Consider the following 15,530-nt stretch of genomic DNA (forward strand, 5'->3'; position numbering starts at 1 on the left):
GGTTCTCTGAGCAAAATTTTATCATAAATGCGATTACTTGGAAAATTCTAACACCAGTGTGTGTTTAAAATGAAATTGGGTCATCTTATCGCAATTCTACGACCAATCCAAAAAAATCCCCAACAAGAAAATCAAGGAAATCAGATCAATTAGTGCAAGACTTGGCTTTGAGAATAGAAGAAAACGAAACATAATCTTATATATGGTGTCCAAATAAAAGAAAATTTGAGGACCAGTTCGGGAAATCCCAAATCAAATTTTAGGAAGCTGGATAACTGATGCAGCGGAAGTTTAAAATTCAAATATTCCGTTGATTCTAGAGAATACCGGAACAAAAGAACAACTAAATTCACGTTGATTCAAAAGAATACTGCGAATTTAGGGGTTAAGACTCGTTGATTCCACAGAATACCGAGAATTAACTGTTCAAATACTCACAAAGAGATTTGAAAATTAAAATATTATTAAACTCAAAATTCTACCTTCAAAGGCTACAAGAGGAAGCTATTTATAGTAGTAGTAATTATCCTAATTCATGAAGTAAAACAAAATCCTAAATTGAAAGGGAAACAAAATTCTAAATTAGAAAGGAATTAAAAAGTCTTTAAACTTTAGTTAATAAGGAAACTAATCCTAGTATAATATGGATTCCTACTCTTCATCATTCCCCCCCAGGGTGGAGAGAATTCGCCCTCGAATTCGAATTGTCAGCAACATCTTCATCATGATCACCTCTGTAAGGAATAAGATGCTTAACATTAAATACATCTGCAGTGCGGATATGACTAGGAAGCTTTAATCTGTAGGCATTAGGATTTATCTTCTCTATAATCTCCAAAGGGCCGATTTTCCTAGCAGAAAGCTTGTTGTACTCACCAACTGAGAATCTATCTTTAGTTAGGACAACCCAAACAAAATCTCCCACTTGAAATTCCAAAACTTGACGTTTTTTGTCTGGCATAATTTTATAACATTCGGTCGTCTGCTTCAAAGACTCTTGCGTAGTTTCATGAATCTTCTGAAGCTGCTCAATAAAGTCTTCTGCTTTACCGCTTTTACGAACTAAATTTGGAACTTGAGCCAAGTCGATGGGAGCTCGTGGATTATATCCGTAATTCACCTGAAAAGGGCTTAAACCAGTACTACGCTTAACTGCACGGTTATAAGTAAACTCGACTTGATATAACTTCTGATCCCACAGCTTCAAGTTATCGCCAACTAGACTACGTAGATGGTTTCCTAAAGAGTGATTGAAAACTTCAGTTTGACCATCTGTTTGTGGGTGGTAAGCACTACTAAAATTCAGGCGAGTGTTAGTCAACTTCCATAATGTCTTCCAAAAATGGCTAAGAAATCGTGTATCCCGATCAGATACTATAGAACTTGGTAAACCATGCAATCTATAGACTTCTTTGAAGAATAGGCGAGCAACAGTCAAAGTGTTTGTAGTCTTCTTGCAAGCAATGAAGTGAACCATTTTCGAGAATCGATCAACAACAACAAATATTAAATCCATACCCCTCTCAGTGCAGGGTAATCCCAAAACAAAATCCATGCTAATGTCAGCCCAAGGTTGTGTTGGAATCGGAAGCAGCATAGATAACCCAGCATTAGTTGTTGCACCCTTGGAAACTTGACAAATGCGACAAGTCTCGACATAGTGATAGATTTCACGCCTCATAGTAGGCCAAAAATAAGTGTTGGCTATGAGAGCCAAAGTTTTGTCACGACCCATGTGCCCTTCGTTATATAACTCTGCAATGATTTTCAATCTCAAACTTGAGTCAGGAACACACAACTGATTACTCTTGAAAAGGAATTTGTCATGTAAATGATAATCTGAGCGAAACCCTGCCACAACGTCTTCTAATATAGGAGCAAAGTAAGGATCAGAAGCATATAACTCTCGAAATGTGTCAAATCCGAGAACTTGATTATGCATCTGTGTCAATAAAGAAGTTCGTCGACTAAGTGCATCTGCTACCCAGTTGGATTCACCAGAGGTATGCTTCACCACAAAAGTAAATTGTTGAAGAAATGTTGTCCACGTGGCATGTCTATGAGAGAGCTTGTCTTGACTATTGAGGTATTTTAACGCGGCATGGTCAGTGTATAAAACAAAGTCTTTATGAATTAGATAATGTCGCCAATGTTTTAACGCTTGGACTACTGCGTAAAATTCCACGTCATAAGTGTTGTAGTGTGCCTTTGCTCCATTCAACTTCTCACTGAAATAAGCTATAGGCTTACCCTGTTGGCTAAGAACAGCTCCAATGTCGACCTTAGAAGCATCACAATGTACCTCAAAAGTGAGCGAAAAATCTGGTAGAGCAAGTACTGGGGCAGTAATAAACTTTTCTTTGATAATCTTGAATGCCTTAGTAGTTGCCTCTGTCCAAGAGAATTGTCCTCCTTTCATGCAATCCGTGATTGGTGCCATAATAGTACTGAAATGAGGAATGAATCACCTGTAAAAAGAGGCCAATCCACGAAAACTTCTGGTGGTGGATAAAGTAATTGGCGGAGGCCAATCTCGAATAACATCCACTTTTGATTGGTCAACAAATATACCATCTTTCGACACCACATATCCCAAAAATAATACTTTCTCTGTCGAGAAAATACATTTGTTTACTACTGTGTATAAACTTGCTGCTCTTAAGGCTGAAAGCACTTCTCTCAAATGTTGTAGATGTAACTCATGGCTGGTGCTATATATAAGTATATCATCGAAGTAAACAACAACAAACTTTCTAATGAAAGGGCGAAGAACTTGATTCATGACTCACATAAAAGTACTCGGAGCATTGGATAAGCCAAACGGCATTACCAACCACTCGTATAACCCTTCGCGAATTTTAAAAGCTGTTTTCCATTCATCTCTAGGTCGTATTCGAATTTGATGGTAGCCACTTTTCAAATCAAGTTTGACAAAAATTGTTGCTCCACTGAGTAAATCTAACAAGTCATCTAATCGAGGGATTGGAAAATGATATCGAACTGTAATTTTATTGATAGCTCGACTATCCACGCACATCCTCCAAGAACCATCTTTCTTTGGAGTCAATAAAGCAGGGACTGCACAGGGACTAAGACTTTCATGGATAAATCCCTTTTCTAGTAACTCCTCCACTTGGCGCCTTAATTCTTCATGTTCTGTAGGACTCATACGATAATGAGGTCGATTTGGTAATGTAGAACCTAGTACCAAATCAATTTGGTGTTGTATATCCCGAAGAGGTGGTAAACCCTGTGGTAGCTCATTGGGGAACAAATCTTGAAATTCCGCCAGAATAGGTGTCACAGCTTCAGGAATCTTCGAATCACCGTTACTCTCTTTTCCCAATAAAATGTAGACTTTCTTTGTCTCTACTACAACATCTATAAATTGCTTCTTGCCTAACAAATAATTACCCAAGTCTTGCTGGAGAGTAAACTCCTTGTTAGGTAGGAGAACGATCTTGGTGTTGTTAAACATAAAGCTGTAGGTGTTTCTCTTCCCATCATGCACTACGTTTTGATCATATTGCCAAGGTATACCCAGTAATAGATGACAAGCATCCATAGCCACAACATCACACCAAATTTTGTCTTTATAAATTGAACCAATGGATAAGGAAATTAAGCAACGTTTCAATACTGTCACTTGATTTCCCTTCTTCAGCCATATGAGCTTGTATGGAGTTTGATGAGGTTCTGTCTTTAAATTTAGCTTTGTTATGGCTTCTTCCGAAATGACATTCTTGCAACTGCCTGAGTCTATGACCATACGACATACTTTACCCCCAATTGTGCAAGTAGTCTGAAAGATATTTTGTCGTAGCCACTTGTCTTTGTCTTGCCCTTTAGGAGTGAAGAATGCACGGTTCACGATCAACATTGGTCCGCTATCACCATGTTCTTTAATAGATTGAGCGCTACCACTACCAACAAAAGTTGGCTCTATAGCGAACTCTTCAGTTTCTTCCTCCTGATGGTCCTCGCTTTACTCTGTGCCTATGAATAAGCCTTTACCATATTTTCCTCCCTTTTTACATTCTGTCATTCGGTGCCCATTTTCTCCGCAATTAAAACAGTGTAATCCCAAACCCGAGGATTGGGTTTTGCTGCTTTGACCGATTTCACTAGGCTTACTAGTTTTATTTGGAGGATTTGGAGGAGTGAAAGTACGAAATTGGGAAGTCGGGTTTGAATTATCACGAACAACACTTCGAGCACCCTAAAAGCTTGAGTCATTAGTACGTCGACTAAATTGCTTCTCCAACTGCAAGGCTTGTTGGTGTGCCTCTGAAACAGAGTATGGATCAAGTAAATTTAATTGGTCTTGAAATTGAGACCGTAAGCCTCCAATGTAGCGGGAAACCTGTTGTTCTTCTGTCTCTGTCAAGTCATTGCCTGCCACCAACCAATGGAATTCTGTAGTGTAATCATCCACTGATCGATTACCTTGCCTTAAATTCTGTAGCTGTTGGTATAACAGTTTGGCGTAATTATAAGGCAAGAATGCTCCACGCAAGTGCTTCTTGAACTTTTCCCAAGAATCAATCTTCTTTTTGCCTTGCCTAATCCTTGTGAGCTTAGTTTGTTGCCACAAAGCTGCTGCTCTTCCACGAAATCGAGTTGCAGCAAGCGAAACTAGTTTATTTTCAGCAACTTCTTTGTATTTGAAAACTTCCTCAATGACGTTAATCCAATCCAATAATTCTTCAGGTCGACCACTTCCTTGAAATTCGGGAATGTCAATTCTCAACCCAGATTCCCATCTTCTGTCATCAGTAGACTCAGTTCTAGGTCAACGCCCAGGGAATGGGTGAGCAAAGCTTCCACTTGATTTGTCTTCACATTCTGGAGTACGATGGTGTTCGTCAAGTAACTCTGTCATTCGTGCCATTTGTGCAGCTAACATATCAATTCTGGCTGTCATACTAGCCAGGGCTTCATCTTTCGAAACATCTTCTTGATTGTAAGTTGCAGTATGAGCATCACGAACTTTTCTTGGAGGCATTTTTTCAAATTCGGGTTTAAAAATGTAGTGGGGCTAAACTGAAAGTAAATAAAAATTTTAGGCCGAAACTGTAATTAAGCAAAAGTTTTAGATTTCCGATGACGGTGGTCGGAAATCGAGTAAGGATGGGCGGATCTGAAAGATTTTGGGTTGGTAAGTATGATGGTGGTGGTGATTTGTCTGAAAAAGTGGTGTTTTGGCCGGAAATTGTAGATAAAGCTGACGGTGTTGGAGGGCTTCGGTTTCCGGTGGTTTGAGCGTCGATCAGCGGTGAGGAATGGTGGGAAAGGTTCAGTTGATGGAGAGGAATGGACTGATGGTGGTGGTAGATGGAGTTAGATTCGTGATACCAAGTTTCGGCTCTGATACCAAACTGATGCAGCGAAAGTTTAAAATTCAAATATTCCGTTGATTCTAGAGAATACCGGAACAAAAGAACAACTAAATTCAGGTTGATTCAAAAAATACCGCGAATTTAAGGGTTACGACTCGTTGATTCCACAGAATACCGAGAATTAACTGTTCAAATACTCACAAAGAGATTTGAAAATTGAAATATTATTAAACTCAAAATTCTACCTTCAAAGGCTACAAGAGAAAGCTATTTATAGTAGTAGTAATTATCCTAATTCATGAAGTAAAACAAAATCCTTAATTGAAAGGGAAAGAAAATTTTAAATTAGAAAGGAATTAAAAAGTCTTTAAACTTTAGTTAATAAGGAAACTAATCCTAGTATAATATGGATTCCTACTCTTCATCAATAACTTGCAGCCAGAAACCAAGTGAATAATAGAATAATTTGAGAGTTTTGTGGTATGTATTGTTATGTCTATAATAGTAATTTAAATTTTGAACAATTTTGTAATAAAAGAATTTTTTTTTTACAGGTGGATCTAATGTGTGTTTTGGCAGATTAAAATAACCGCACCATTTTTTACAATCACATAATGAGAAAAATTACCAAAATCCCCTTTATATTCTTAGAGATTAATCGTTTTAGAAATTCACTAAATTTTTTTACATTAATTTTTATATTAATTATATTTTATTGAAGTATCAAATTATTGCCACAACATGCGAAATCTTTTAATGAGTTTTAAAACATAAAGTAAAAATGTTAAATTTTAGCTAATATTAATAAGAGTAGCAATCTACAATTCATGGGGTACAAAATAGCTGGATCTACCATATATATAAAATCGAAGAATAGGAAACAAGAATATTTAATGTACACAATTTTTTTTTTTAAACTGGCAACTTCATTAAAAGGCAAAAACTACAGAGAAGTAAGTAACCAAGGAGGTGGAACATGACTCCACTCCCCAAAGCCTGACAAAGAACCCCCCACTCGGGCAGCAACATGGGCAGTGGTGTTCGCAGACCTTCGAACAAAAGAGAATTCAATATCTCTTATAGACTTAACTAAAGCTCTACAGTCATCAAGAATAAGACCATAACCATTAGGACAAGAATAGTTCTCTGTGAGAGCTTTAAACACCTGAAAACAATCCATTTCAACTACAACACAAGACAATTGCCGCTGCTTAATCCAGCTGAGGATCTCACGCACACCAAGCGCTTCAGCATCCCTTGCCCCATAACTACCCAGAACACACGTACAGCAAGCTGTCACAAAAATCCCATCAGAGTTGCGAATGACCCCTCCATAACTCACTTTCCCCTGAGCTGAAAATATTGCAGCATCAACATTACACTTAAGCCATCCTGGATGAGGTGGCGTCCAGCAAATTGCCCCATGACAGCCTTGGATAGAAGTAGCATTAATGACACCAGAATGCTGCCTCACAGTTTACCATTGAAACAAATAATTCTCAGCAGAGTTAAGGACATGACGCACACTACAGACTTTGTTATTCCAAACTTTCTCATTCCTGTGGTACCAAATCCTCTAGTATATCATGGCAACAAGGTTACACATCTCTTTATTACAGCAAGTAAAAACTTGCTCCAACCAATCAAAAAATAAAGGTTGAGAACCAATTAAACCAAGGGAAGAAGTCAACCAACATGTTTGAGCAAAAACACAGTTCACCAAAGCATGCACAACAGTTTCATTTTGCTGATTGCAAAGAGAACAGATAGACATTACCTCGACTCTCTTCCGAATAAGATTATCGGTTATGGGAAGCACATTCATTGCGGCTCGCCAAAGAAAGATCTTCACCTTACTAGGCACCTCCAAGTTCCAAACTTTCCTCCAAACACCAGATGAAGGGGCGATAACACAATTATTAAGCATTCTATAACAACTGCGAACAGTATACAACCCATGGGGGTCTGCCATCTAGTACCATACATTCTTGTCTCTTCGAGAACTAAGCGGGATTTGCAAGATGAGATTCCGGTCTCGAGTATCAAAAAGATCTGCCACTGCATCGTAGTCCCATCTACGCTGTCCAGGGACTATCAAACTGCTGACCGGTGCTGTTGCTAATATTTCATTTAAGCTAGTGGAAATAAAACCATTAGCTGCATCTGGAAGCCAAGGATCCGACCCAATAAGAGTGTTCTGACCACTGCCAACCTGGATCCTACTACCACGAACAATAATATGCTTGGCTGCCATTAAAGATCTCCACACAAAACTTGGATTATGACCTAAGTCAACCTCTACAATAGATGTGCGAGGGAAATACCGAGCTTTGAAAATTTGGCCAATAAGAGATTTCAGATTCGTTAACAGCTTCCAAACTTGTTTCCCCAACATTGCCACGTTGAAATCGTGTAGGTTTTTTAAGCCAATTCCTCAATTGGTCTTCGGCTTACACAGCAAATCCCATTTCATTCAGCGAATACCACCTCTCCCATCACGTCTACTTCCCCACCAGAATGAGTTCATCATAGTTTCTAGTTCTTTGCAAAGATCAAGAGGCAAAAGATAAACCTGCATAGCATAATTAGGGATAGCTTGAGCCACTATTTTTAACAGAATTTCCTTGCCAGCTCCCGACAACAAATTCATACTCCAGCTGTAAAGCTTCTGCCACACCCTACCTCGGATGGAACTGAAAACTTCTTTCTTGTTCCTACCAATAAAAGAGGGTAAGCCAAGATAAGTACCATGGTTAGCAGTAGCATTAACCTCCAATATATGGCAAAATTGCTCCTTTACATCTTCATTAACATTCAAAGTAAAGGAAATTGAGGATTTGCTGAAGTTCACCATCTGTCCTGACGCCTGACCATACACCCCGAGAATGCACTTAATCAAATGAGTTTCCCTTGGTTAGCCTTGAAAAACAGAAAACAGTCGTCCACGAAGAATAAATGAGATACAACAGGGGCTCCTCTAGCTACCTGAACCCCGTGGAGCAAACCAGCATGTTCATTCTTACGGATTAAAGCACTTAAACCCTCCGCACAAAGAATGAATAAGTACGACGACAAAGGGTCCCCTTGACGAAGCCCTCTACTAGGAACAATAGGTCCAATCTCCTTCCCATCCCGAATAACATGATACCGAAATGTAGAAACACATAGCATAATCAATGTCACCCATTTAGCATCAAACCCCAGCCTAAGCAGCATAGCTTCCAAGAATGCCCATTTAATTCGGTTATATGCCTTCGACATGTCGATTTTAAGAACAGCTGCCCCAACATTTCCTTACCGTTTCCTCTTTAAAAAATGCATAATTTCAGAGGATATAAGGATATTATCGGTTATGGCTCGACCCGACACAAAAGCACTCTGAGATTCAGACACTACAGAGCCCAGAACAGTTTTCATTCGATTTGAGAGCATTTTAGCGACAATCTTGTACAAAATATTGCATAAAGCAATAGGCCTTATATCCGATAGTGACTTTGGTTTTGATTTCTTGGGGATCAACACAATAGATGTGTCATTTAAGCCCTTAGGAAATGAGCAAGTAGTAATAAAATTTAAACATGCCTCAGTCACATCCTCACCAATATTAAGCCAAAATCTCTAGTAAAAGGCAAGGTTCATACCGTCGGGACCTGGTGATTTGTCCGGGAGCATTTCGAAGAGAGCCCCTTTAACTTCACTAGCTGAAAAAGGTTCGAGTAGCAAATTGTTCTGCTCAGCAGAAACTTTTATCTCCACACAATCTAAGATTTCATCATTTTGACAACCATCAGAAGTAATAACTTGGAGAAGTAGTCAGAAATCAAACCATTTATTTCACCAGTGTCCTTGAGCATTGCAGAGAGTCGTAATAGAATTCCTTCGCTTTCTTGTAGTAGCCGTAGCATGGAAGAATCGAGAATTCACATCCCCCTCCTTGAGGCAAAGCAATCTTGACCTCTGTTTCCAGAAAACCTCCTAATTGTGAAGAAGCTCATTAAACTGCTTCCTAACCTCTGTAAACTCCTCAAGACCAGCTGAATCACGACGCCCCCTCAAGAGGGTCATCCATCTTCTACACTTGGAAATACGATTTTGGAAATCCTGAGCTAAGTGACCTTCCCACTGAAGTAAAGCAGTCCCATAATTTAAGATTTTTTGTTGAATTGGAAACCCACGCGAGGAAGACCAGCTAGACCGAACCACCTCTGTACAATCAGCCTCTCTCAGCCACATATTTTCAAAATGGAATCTTTTATGCCTTCGGGAATGAAGTAAAGGGTTTGGGTCTATAAAAATATGCAAATGATCTGAGGTAGAAGACTCCAGGCTCCAAACCCGAGCTTCCTTGAATTGGCTTATCCACGAATCAGTGGCCATAACTCTATCCAACCTTTCCTCCACCCAATTTTTCGTCCCCCGAGACCGCTTCCATGTAAATTGATAACCCTTTATACCGATGTCAATTAATCCGCTATCAGACACTGCTTATTTAAATCCCTGCAGCTTCCAATTGGGATGCTCATGCTTTCTCGCTTCTCATGAGCAGCTAAAAGGTCGTTAAAGTCCCCAATGCACACCCAAGGAAGAGAGGACACAATAGATAATGTGCGAAGGAGGTTCCAAGATTCACGCCGACGACTGGATTCCGGGAAACCATAGAAGCCCGTCATCCTCCACTTTCCAAGCTCCTGATACTCAACCTCCACATCAATACAATTTCTAGAGAATTTTATTAATCTCACTTTGCTGCTTGCTTTCCAAAAGAGGGCAATCCCTCCACTTCGGCCCATTGGCTCAACGGCAAACAGCCCCTCATAGCCCAACTTATTTTTTAAGCTTTCTAATTTATTTCTATTACAAAGAGTTTCAATAAGGAAAATAAAAACTGGGTTCTTACATTTGGCCCATTCCTCCAGCATTTGAACTGTCCGTGGTTGGCCCAGCCCACGGCAATTCCAGCTTAGGACACTCATTTGTCTCGGAGGGCCTGATTTACAGGGCCCACCGCTGGTCCATTTTTTGATTCAAGTGGTAAAATCATCGCTTGGGAAGATACCTCTCCTTCAAAGCCCATTTTGCTGTACAATCCAGCTTGTGACCGTCTCCTGTTGGAATCAGTAACAATTATTCCTTCATCCATATCATCCCTAGAATCCGGATTGATATCAATTTCATTTACTGTCCCCGCAACTTGCTTTCCTTTCACACATGATAGAGTCTTAGTAGACACCAGACTGTCACCTTCCTTATTAACTACCATGCTCCCCACATCCACGTTCTCCTCAATATTCTTAGTGATAGCATGCCCCGGATTTGCGGCAAGAATTGGGCCAATTGCCATGGTAACTGCGAAGTCCCCGTACCTTCTTTTTTCCTCATCAGCTTCCACCGGCGGTACAGATCTCAGCCACCGTTCGCCAGAATTCATCGCATTTCTTCTATTTGGTGCCTTCATCCAGTGACAATAAGCTTTCACAATCTCCCCAGGAGGGCATTCATACAATTGGGGACACTGCTTTTCAGTATGGCCAAGAAATCCACAAATAAAACAAAATATGTTAAGTCGTTCATATTTAAAATCCACCCAAATCCAATCTCCGCCTGCCTTCTTTAACTTCATCCTTCTCTTCAGAGGTTTTCTAACATCTATAGACACTCGGATGCGCATATAGTTTCGCCAAACCCCCATTAGGTTATGCTCATTAGACTCCAGAAAAGTGCCTATGTAATTGCCAATGTCTTTTAAAATTTTCGTAGACATAAATCCTATTGGCAGGTTGTAAATCTGGATCCAAAACGAAGTAAAATAAAGTGGGACATTACTAGGCTGTTCGTTCTCCTCCAGCCGCTTAACAAGCAGAATATGTTGATCAAACGTCCACGGTCCTGAGTCAAGAACCCTTTTCACATCCACTTCATGAAAGAATTGGAATAGAAAGAGCGTGGGAGATAAATCTTTAATATAGACTCCCTTCCCTGGCCTCCATAATGAAGCCATTGTATTCTTCATGGCAGGGAAATTAATAACTTTATCCGTAAGAAATCTGCCCACCAAACAAAATCGAAAATCAATACTCACTGGACCACCCTCATTACCAGCATCTCCTTCTATAATGAGCCCCCCTTCCTCCTCATCCAAACAGATATGAGCATAGCCATTATTAATCCTGATCTCCGGATTTCCTTCAGACATCGCCATTGACAAATAGAGAAAAAGACAAGAAACTAACTAGAAGAGTTTAAATTCTGCAAAAAATATGAAAGGAACTTGTCATACAGACAAGACGAGACAAAACTTGTACCAAGACAAGACGAGACAGGTATTTATAGGTTGAAATACATCAATAAAAATACTGCTTTGGTCTCTTGAGATTGTTTTCTTATTTAATTTTTGTGATTTTTTAATGTACACAATTTTTATTTCCACTTACTTGCATTTTTTACATTCCTACTTTTTCTTCGTTTTAGTTGGGGTGTTAGAGAAAACCATAATGGATATATACTTATTACAGTCATTGTAGCGGTCCACAACATTCTTGCACCACATTAAAAAAGTGAGAGAGTAACTAAGAAAAAACCTGAAAATTCACTTTTTTTTATTAAGTTGAATTTCTTACACAGTCTCATTTCATTATTCAAAATTTTTAACTTACTCCAATATTTTAATATTATTCTATATTTAAATATATATTTCTAGTGAATACAAAAGGTTTTGAAAGATGATACAACGAATATGCCTTTTGAAGAAAAAAAATGGTAAAAAAGAAATTATACAAAAATTTAGAAAACAAAATTTTTTTTAGGTGTTTCATGCATCTAAATGTGTTATAAATGTGAAAAAATAAATTGAAAGGATCTTTCACAAATCTTTTGATTTGAGAAGATGAAAATCTATAAATGACACTTGAATAAATCGGGTTTAAGAAAACAAAAAAAAATACTGTTTTTCCTAGTATATATGTATATAGCTTAAATTATAATTTTTTTTTCTTTTCACCCAATAGCTTTAAAATCTAAAAATCATTTTTTTATTAAAAAGAAAAGAGGTTGAATAGAGAGTGGGATTGGAAACTTGGTGGAATTGGAAACTTTTAAGTTTGAAGTTTTTGGGAGTGACAGAGAACGAACGGCTGAATAGCATTGGGTGCAAACAATTGGAGTGGCTTTGGCTTTTTGTAGGACTTCATTGTTCATGTTACTTATTCGACACCTGGCTTCTCATGGGTGGAATTTGTTGATTTTTACAACTCACTTCACTATTCACGTGCAGCTTTAGCAACTTGGGACACATGGCTTTGACATGGGTTGAGTTTGTTGTAATGGCTTCTCGTGGGTGGAGTCTTTTCTGTGATTTGCGATTGACTAATTGGTTAAGGCAAACGATTTGGACTAATTTCGTCTGAGAGATCTACATGTACAATTTAAGAATATAAACGATTTAATTTTAACTAAATAGGGAACCAGAAAAGAGCAGATAACTAAAGCTGAGAGATCTATATGTATAATTTAAGACTCGTTAAAATAAATGATTTCAATACAAAAAGATAAAGTTTAAAAGATTACATTTACAATTGACAGTTTGCTAAAGGACCGACTAAAAAATAAACAATAAAAAAACTTAATTTTCTATAAATTTTAGTAAGTTTACTTCTTCGATTCTTTTTTTTTTTTTTAATTTTTTATGAATAAACATTTTTTTTATCATTTATGAGAATGGACTATCTTTATTTTAAAGAATAAGAATGTCTGCCCAAAAAATGAAACTCAAACCCAAAGGTAAACCACATTTGCCAACTGCCATCAAGAAAAATGCGGTAGCAGAACAATATCAGCAAAATCATCAAATTAATTATTAATTGGTTTACAATAAGGGGGCGATGTTTCATCTTACAGAAGCAAGGGGCAAAGCCAATCCACCATTAGATTGGCAAATCAAACGAATACACAACTCTGCAACCCCAGAAAAATCTTAAAAATAGAGCAGACATAAGAAAAGATTTGTAAATTCTTTTCAAACTAATGATATGTTATATGCAGCCCTCCAATCCCCTTTTCTTTCGGCTTTGTAAATTCTTTTTAGCCAAAAATATACTTGGATCTGTCGGATCTGATGACACGAACACTTTTTAAGTGTTCATCTGTCTGCTTAGTGGGATGACGATTCAAGGCCGTTGATACTTTCGGAAACAAAGACAACCTTGAAGCTGATCACCCGGGATCACACCCCCACCTTTTGATGTGTCAATGGCCTCCCACATTGAACTCCTTAATCCATCTCAGGCCGCTTATCAGGGTTAGCATCCCAGCATCTCTTCATTACATTTGCTAGAGAACTTGGGCAGCGTCTTGGTATCTCGGGCGTCTCAGATTCTGTTTCAAAATGAATGTAGACAGAAATAAGAAATGGGTTGCATTTTGAGGCATCAATTTTTTTTTTCCCCTTTTTTGAGGACCTGTTGAAAATGGTCGATTCTTAGAGAAAGATAATATTTGGGCTTGAAGCAGATACTGTACCAGGCGAACCACGGCTGAGGTGACTTCTGAGAAACTAAACATTACATTTGTATTTCCACCCCAAAAAAAAAAAAACGCTCATAGTAACACGGACAGTCCAAAGCCAACACTTCCCATCATCACATCAAATGAAGCAGAAATTAACGGGAGATGGTGCAATTAAGATTTTATAGGAAATGACCTTATATGTATGACTGATCTTCCAGACCTATACCCCACTACATTTTCCTTGAAACACATAAAGAAAAACTAACAGCCATGAATTATCTTTTTCTAGTAAAAGAAACTGACCTCAAAATCACACTACATATATGCAAGTAGAAAAGGAACAGAAATAAAGTCTATACCTCCGGAGCCATGTAACCAAGATTGCCCTCTCCCCCCCCCCCAAGTCAGGTCATTAGGATTTGGGGCTTCAACACCGGCAACTACAAGATCAGCAATTTTTACAGTGCGAGTCTTGTTCAATAATAGCATGTTCTCTGTTTTCACATCTCTGTGGACAATCTTCTGTGAATGAAGGTTACTCAATCTACAAAATATAAGTGCTGAGCTGAACAAGATTTCGAGTCACAAGCCATCCTCTAGAGCCATAGGGTAACATATGGTAGAAAAATTACAATTACTAATGGGGTAGATATAGGTACCCTCAGTCGAGATCAAGTGCTAGCTGGACAACCACTTTGAAAGCTAGTTTCCTTCTCCTGTGGTAAGTTTCATTTCCTTTCAGATTTTACCACATGTGTTCAGCTTAATTTCTTCAAATTACTCCGATTTAAGACCAAATTAGACTTTCGAATAAGGGCTTAAGCAATATATATAATACAGATGACCTAGGAAATGGGCAAGGATACTCTGTAATATGAAGGGACAATTTGGATGTGTTTGCAAAAATGAAAAGACAGTAACCCCTGAAATACTGGATGCGATTGATGACTTGACGGTCAATCTAAATTTTTTTTTTTTCTCTCTCTCTAAATTTTTTAAAGCACCAACTACTTTCAGATCCATCTGCCATCTATATTGAGTATATTCTAATTATAATTCTATCGTTGTTTGTCCTTAGAAAGCAAATACGTACAAAACTGTATTTAATACTCTATTTTAAACCCACCACCAAAAATATAAAATAAAATCAAAATGTATCTATTAAATTAAATAATTTGCAAAAACTACGGCTCTCAATAGTTAGTCTACTTATAGACTAAAGTTATTTATTAATCATGGTTAATATGAGATGTGTGTAACAAAAAAACAATAGATAGGTGGCTTGCTTTGCTTTTGCTCCAGAAAAATTATCGAGATTTCGGTTAGGCAAACTGAGCAGTTCAATTTTAGTACAATATTTTGTCTAACAATTTTTAGTTTAGCATTAAACCATAATATCATTTTTTTATTAGCATTAATTTAATTTCTTTTTAATTAATGATTATGTTATACGTATAGTGTTACTCTCATCATCGTTTAACTTTTTCATCCACTAATGATTAATGCTTCAACAACATATTACAATTCAGAGAGAATGACAATTCCATCCCTCCTTTCTTTCCCCCCCCCCCCCCCCCCCTTTTTTTTTTTTTTTTGCATCACTTAGGTTTCTTGTAGATTTTTAGTACCTCATTTTATCAATGACTAACAATGTTAATTGAAAAATTATGCGGTTGGAGGTAAAATATA

General features: G+C 37.9%; 3 protein-coding genes across 3 annotated transcripts; all 3 read right to left on the reverse strand.

The window, feature by feature from the left end:
• Positions 1 to 6,282: 6,282 nt before the first annotated feature.
• On the reverse strand, positions 6,283 to 7,734 carry LOC127900756 (uncharacterized). Its single transcript, XM_052435962.1, has 3 exons — positions 7,319 to 7,734; positions 7,117 to 7,276; positions 6,283 to 6,804 (listed from the first exon to the last, which is right to left on the reverse strand). The coding sequence occupies exons 1-3, from the start codon at positions 7,732 to 7,734 to the stop codon at positions 6,283 to 6,285; spliced, it is 1,098 nt and encodes a 365-aa protein (XP_052291922.1).
• Positions 7,735 to 7,812: 78 nt separating this feature from the next.
• LOC127900757 (uncharacterized) lies at positions 7,813 to 8,600 on the reverse strand. Its single transcript, XM_052435963.1, has 2 exons — positions 8,325 to 8,600; positions 7,813 to 8,205 (listed from the first exon to the last, which is right to left on the reverse strand). The coding sequence occupies exons 1-2, from the start codon at positions 8,598 to 8,600 to the stop codon at positions 7,813 to 7,815; spliced, it is 669 nt and encodes a 222-aa protein (XP_052291923.1).
• A 714-nt stretch (positions 8,601 to 9,314) lies between these two features.
• On the reverse strand, positions 9,315 to 9,716 carry LOC127900758 (uncharacterized). Its single transcript, XM_052435964.1, has one exon. It carries the CDS (start codon positions 9,714 to 9,716, stop codon positions 9,315 to 9,317), a length of 402 nt encoding a protein of 133 aa, XP_052291924.1.
• Between the last annotated feature and the right edge of the window lie 5,814 nt (positions 9,717 to 15,530).

The sequence above is a fragment of the Citrus sinensis genome, chromosome 3, assembly GCF_022201045.2.
Source record: "Citrus sinensis cultivar Valencia sweet orange chromosome 3, DVS_A1.0, whole genome shotgun sequence".
Taxonomy (NCBI): domain Eukaryota; kingdom Viridiplantae; phylum Streptophyta; class Magnoliopsida; order Sapindales; family Rutaceae; genus Citrus; species Citrus sinensis.

What these genes read in the sequence shown, in the direction of transcription:
- LOC127900758 (XM_052435964.1), bottom strand. Translation starts at nt 9,716, where the DNA reads ATGGCCACTGATTCGTGGATAAGCCAATTCAAGGAAGCTCGGGTTTGG.
- LOC127900756 (XM_052435962.1), bottom strand. Translation starts at nt 7,734, where the DNA reads ATGTTGGGGAAACAAGTTTGGAAGCTGTTAACGAATCTGAAATCTCTT. An exon ending in CGAAGAGACAAGAATGTATG is followed by an intron (nt 7,277 to 7,318) that starts GTACTAGATGGC and finishes TACTGTTCGCAG; the next exon opens with TTGTTATAGAATGCTTAATA. An exon ending in TTATTCGGAAGAGAGTCGAG is followed by an intron (nt 6,805 to 7,116) that starts GTAATGTCTATC and finishes ACTGTGAGGCAG; the next exon opens with CATTCTGGTGTCATTAATGC.
- LOC127900757 (XM_052435963.1), bottom strand. Translation starts at nt 8,600, where the DNA reads ATGTCGAAGGCATATAACCGAATTAAATGGGCATTCTTGGAAGCTATG. An exon ending in GTTTGCTCCACGGGGTTCAG is followed by an intron (nt 8,206 to 8,324) that starts GTAGCTAGAGGA and finishes GTGTATGGTCAG; the next exon opens with GCGTCAGGACAGATGGTGAA.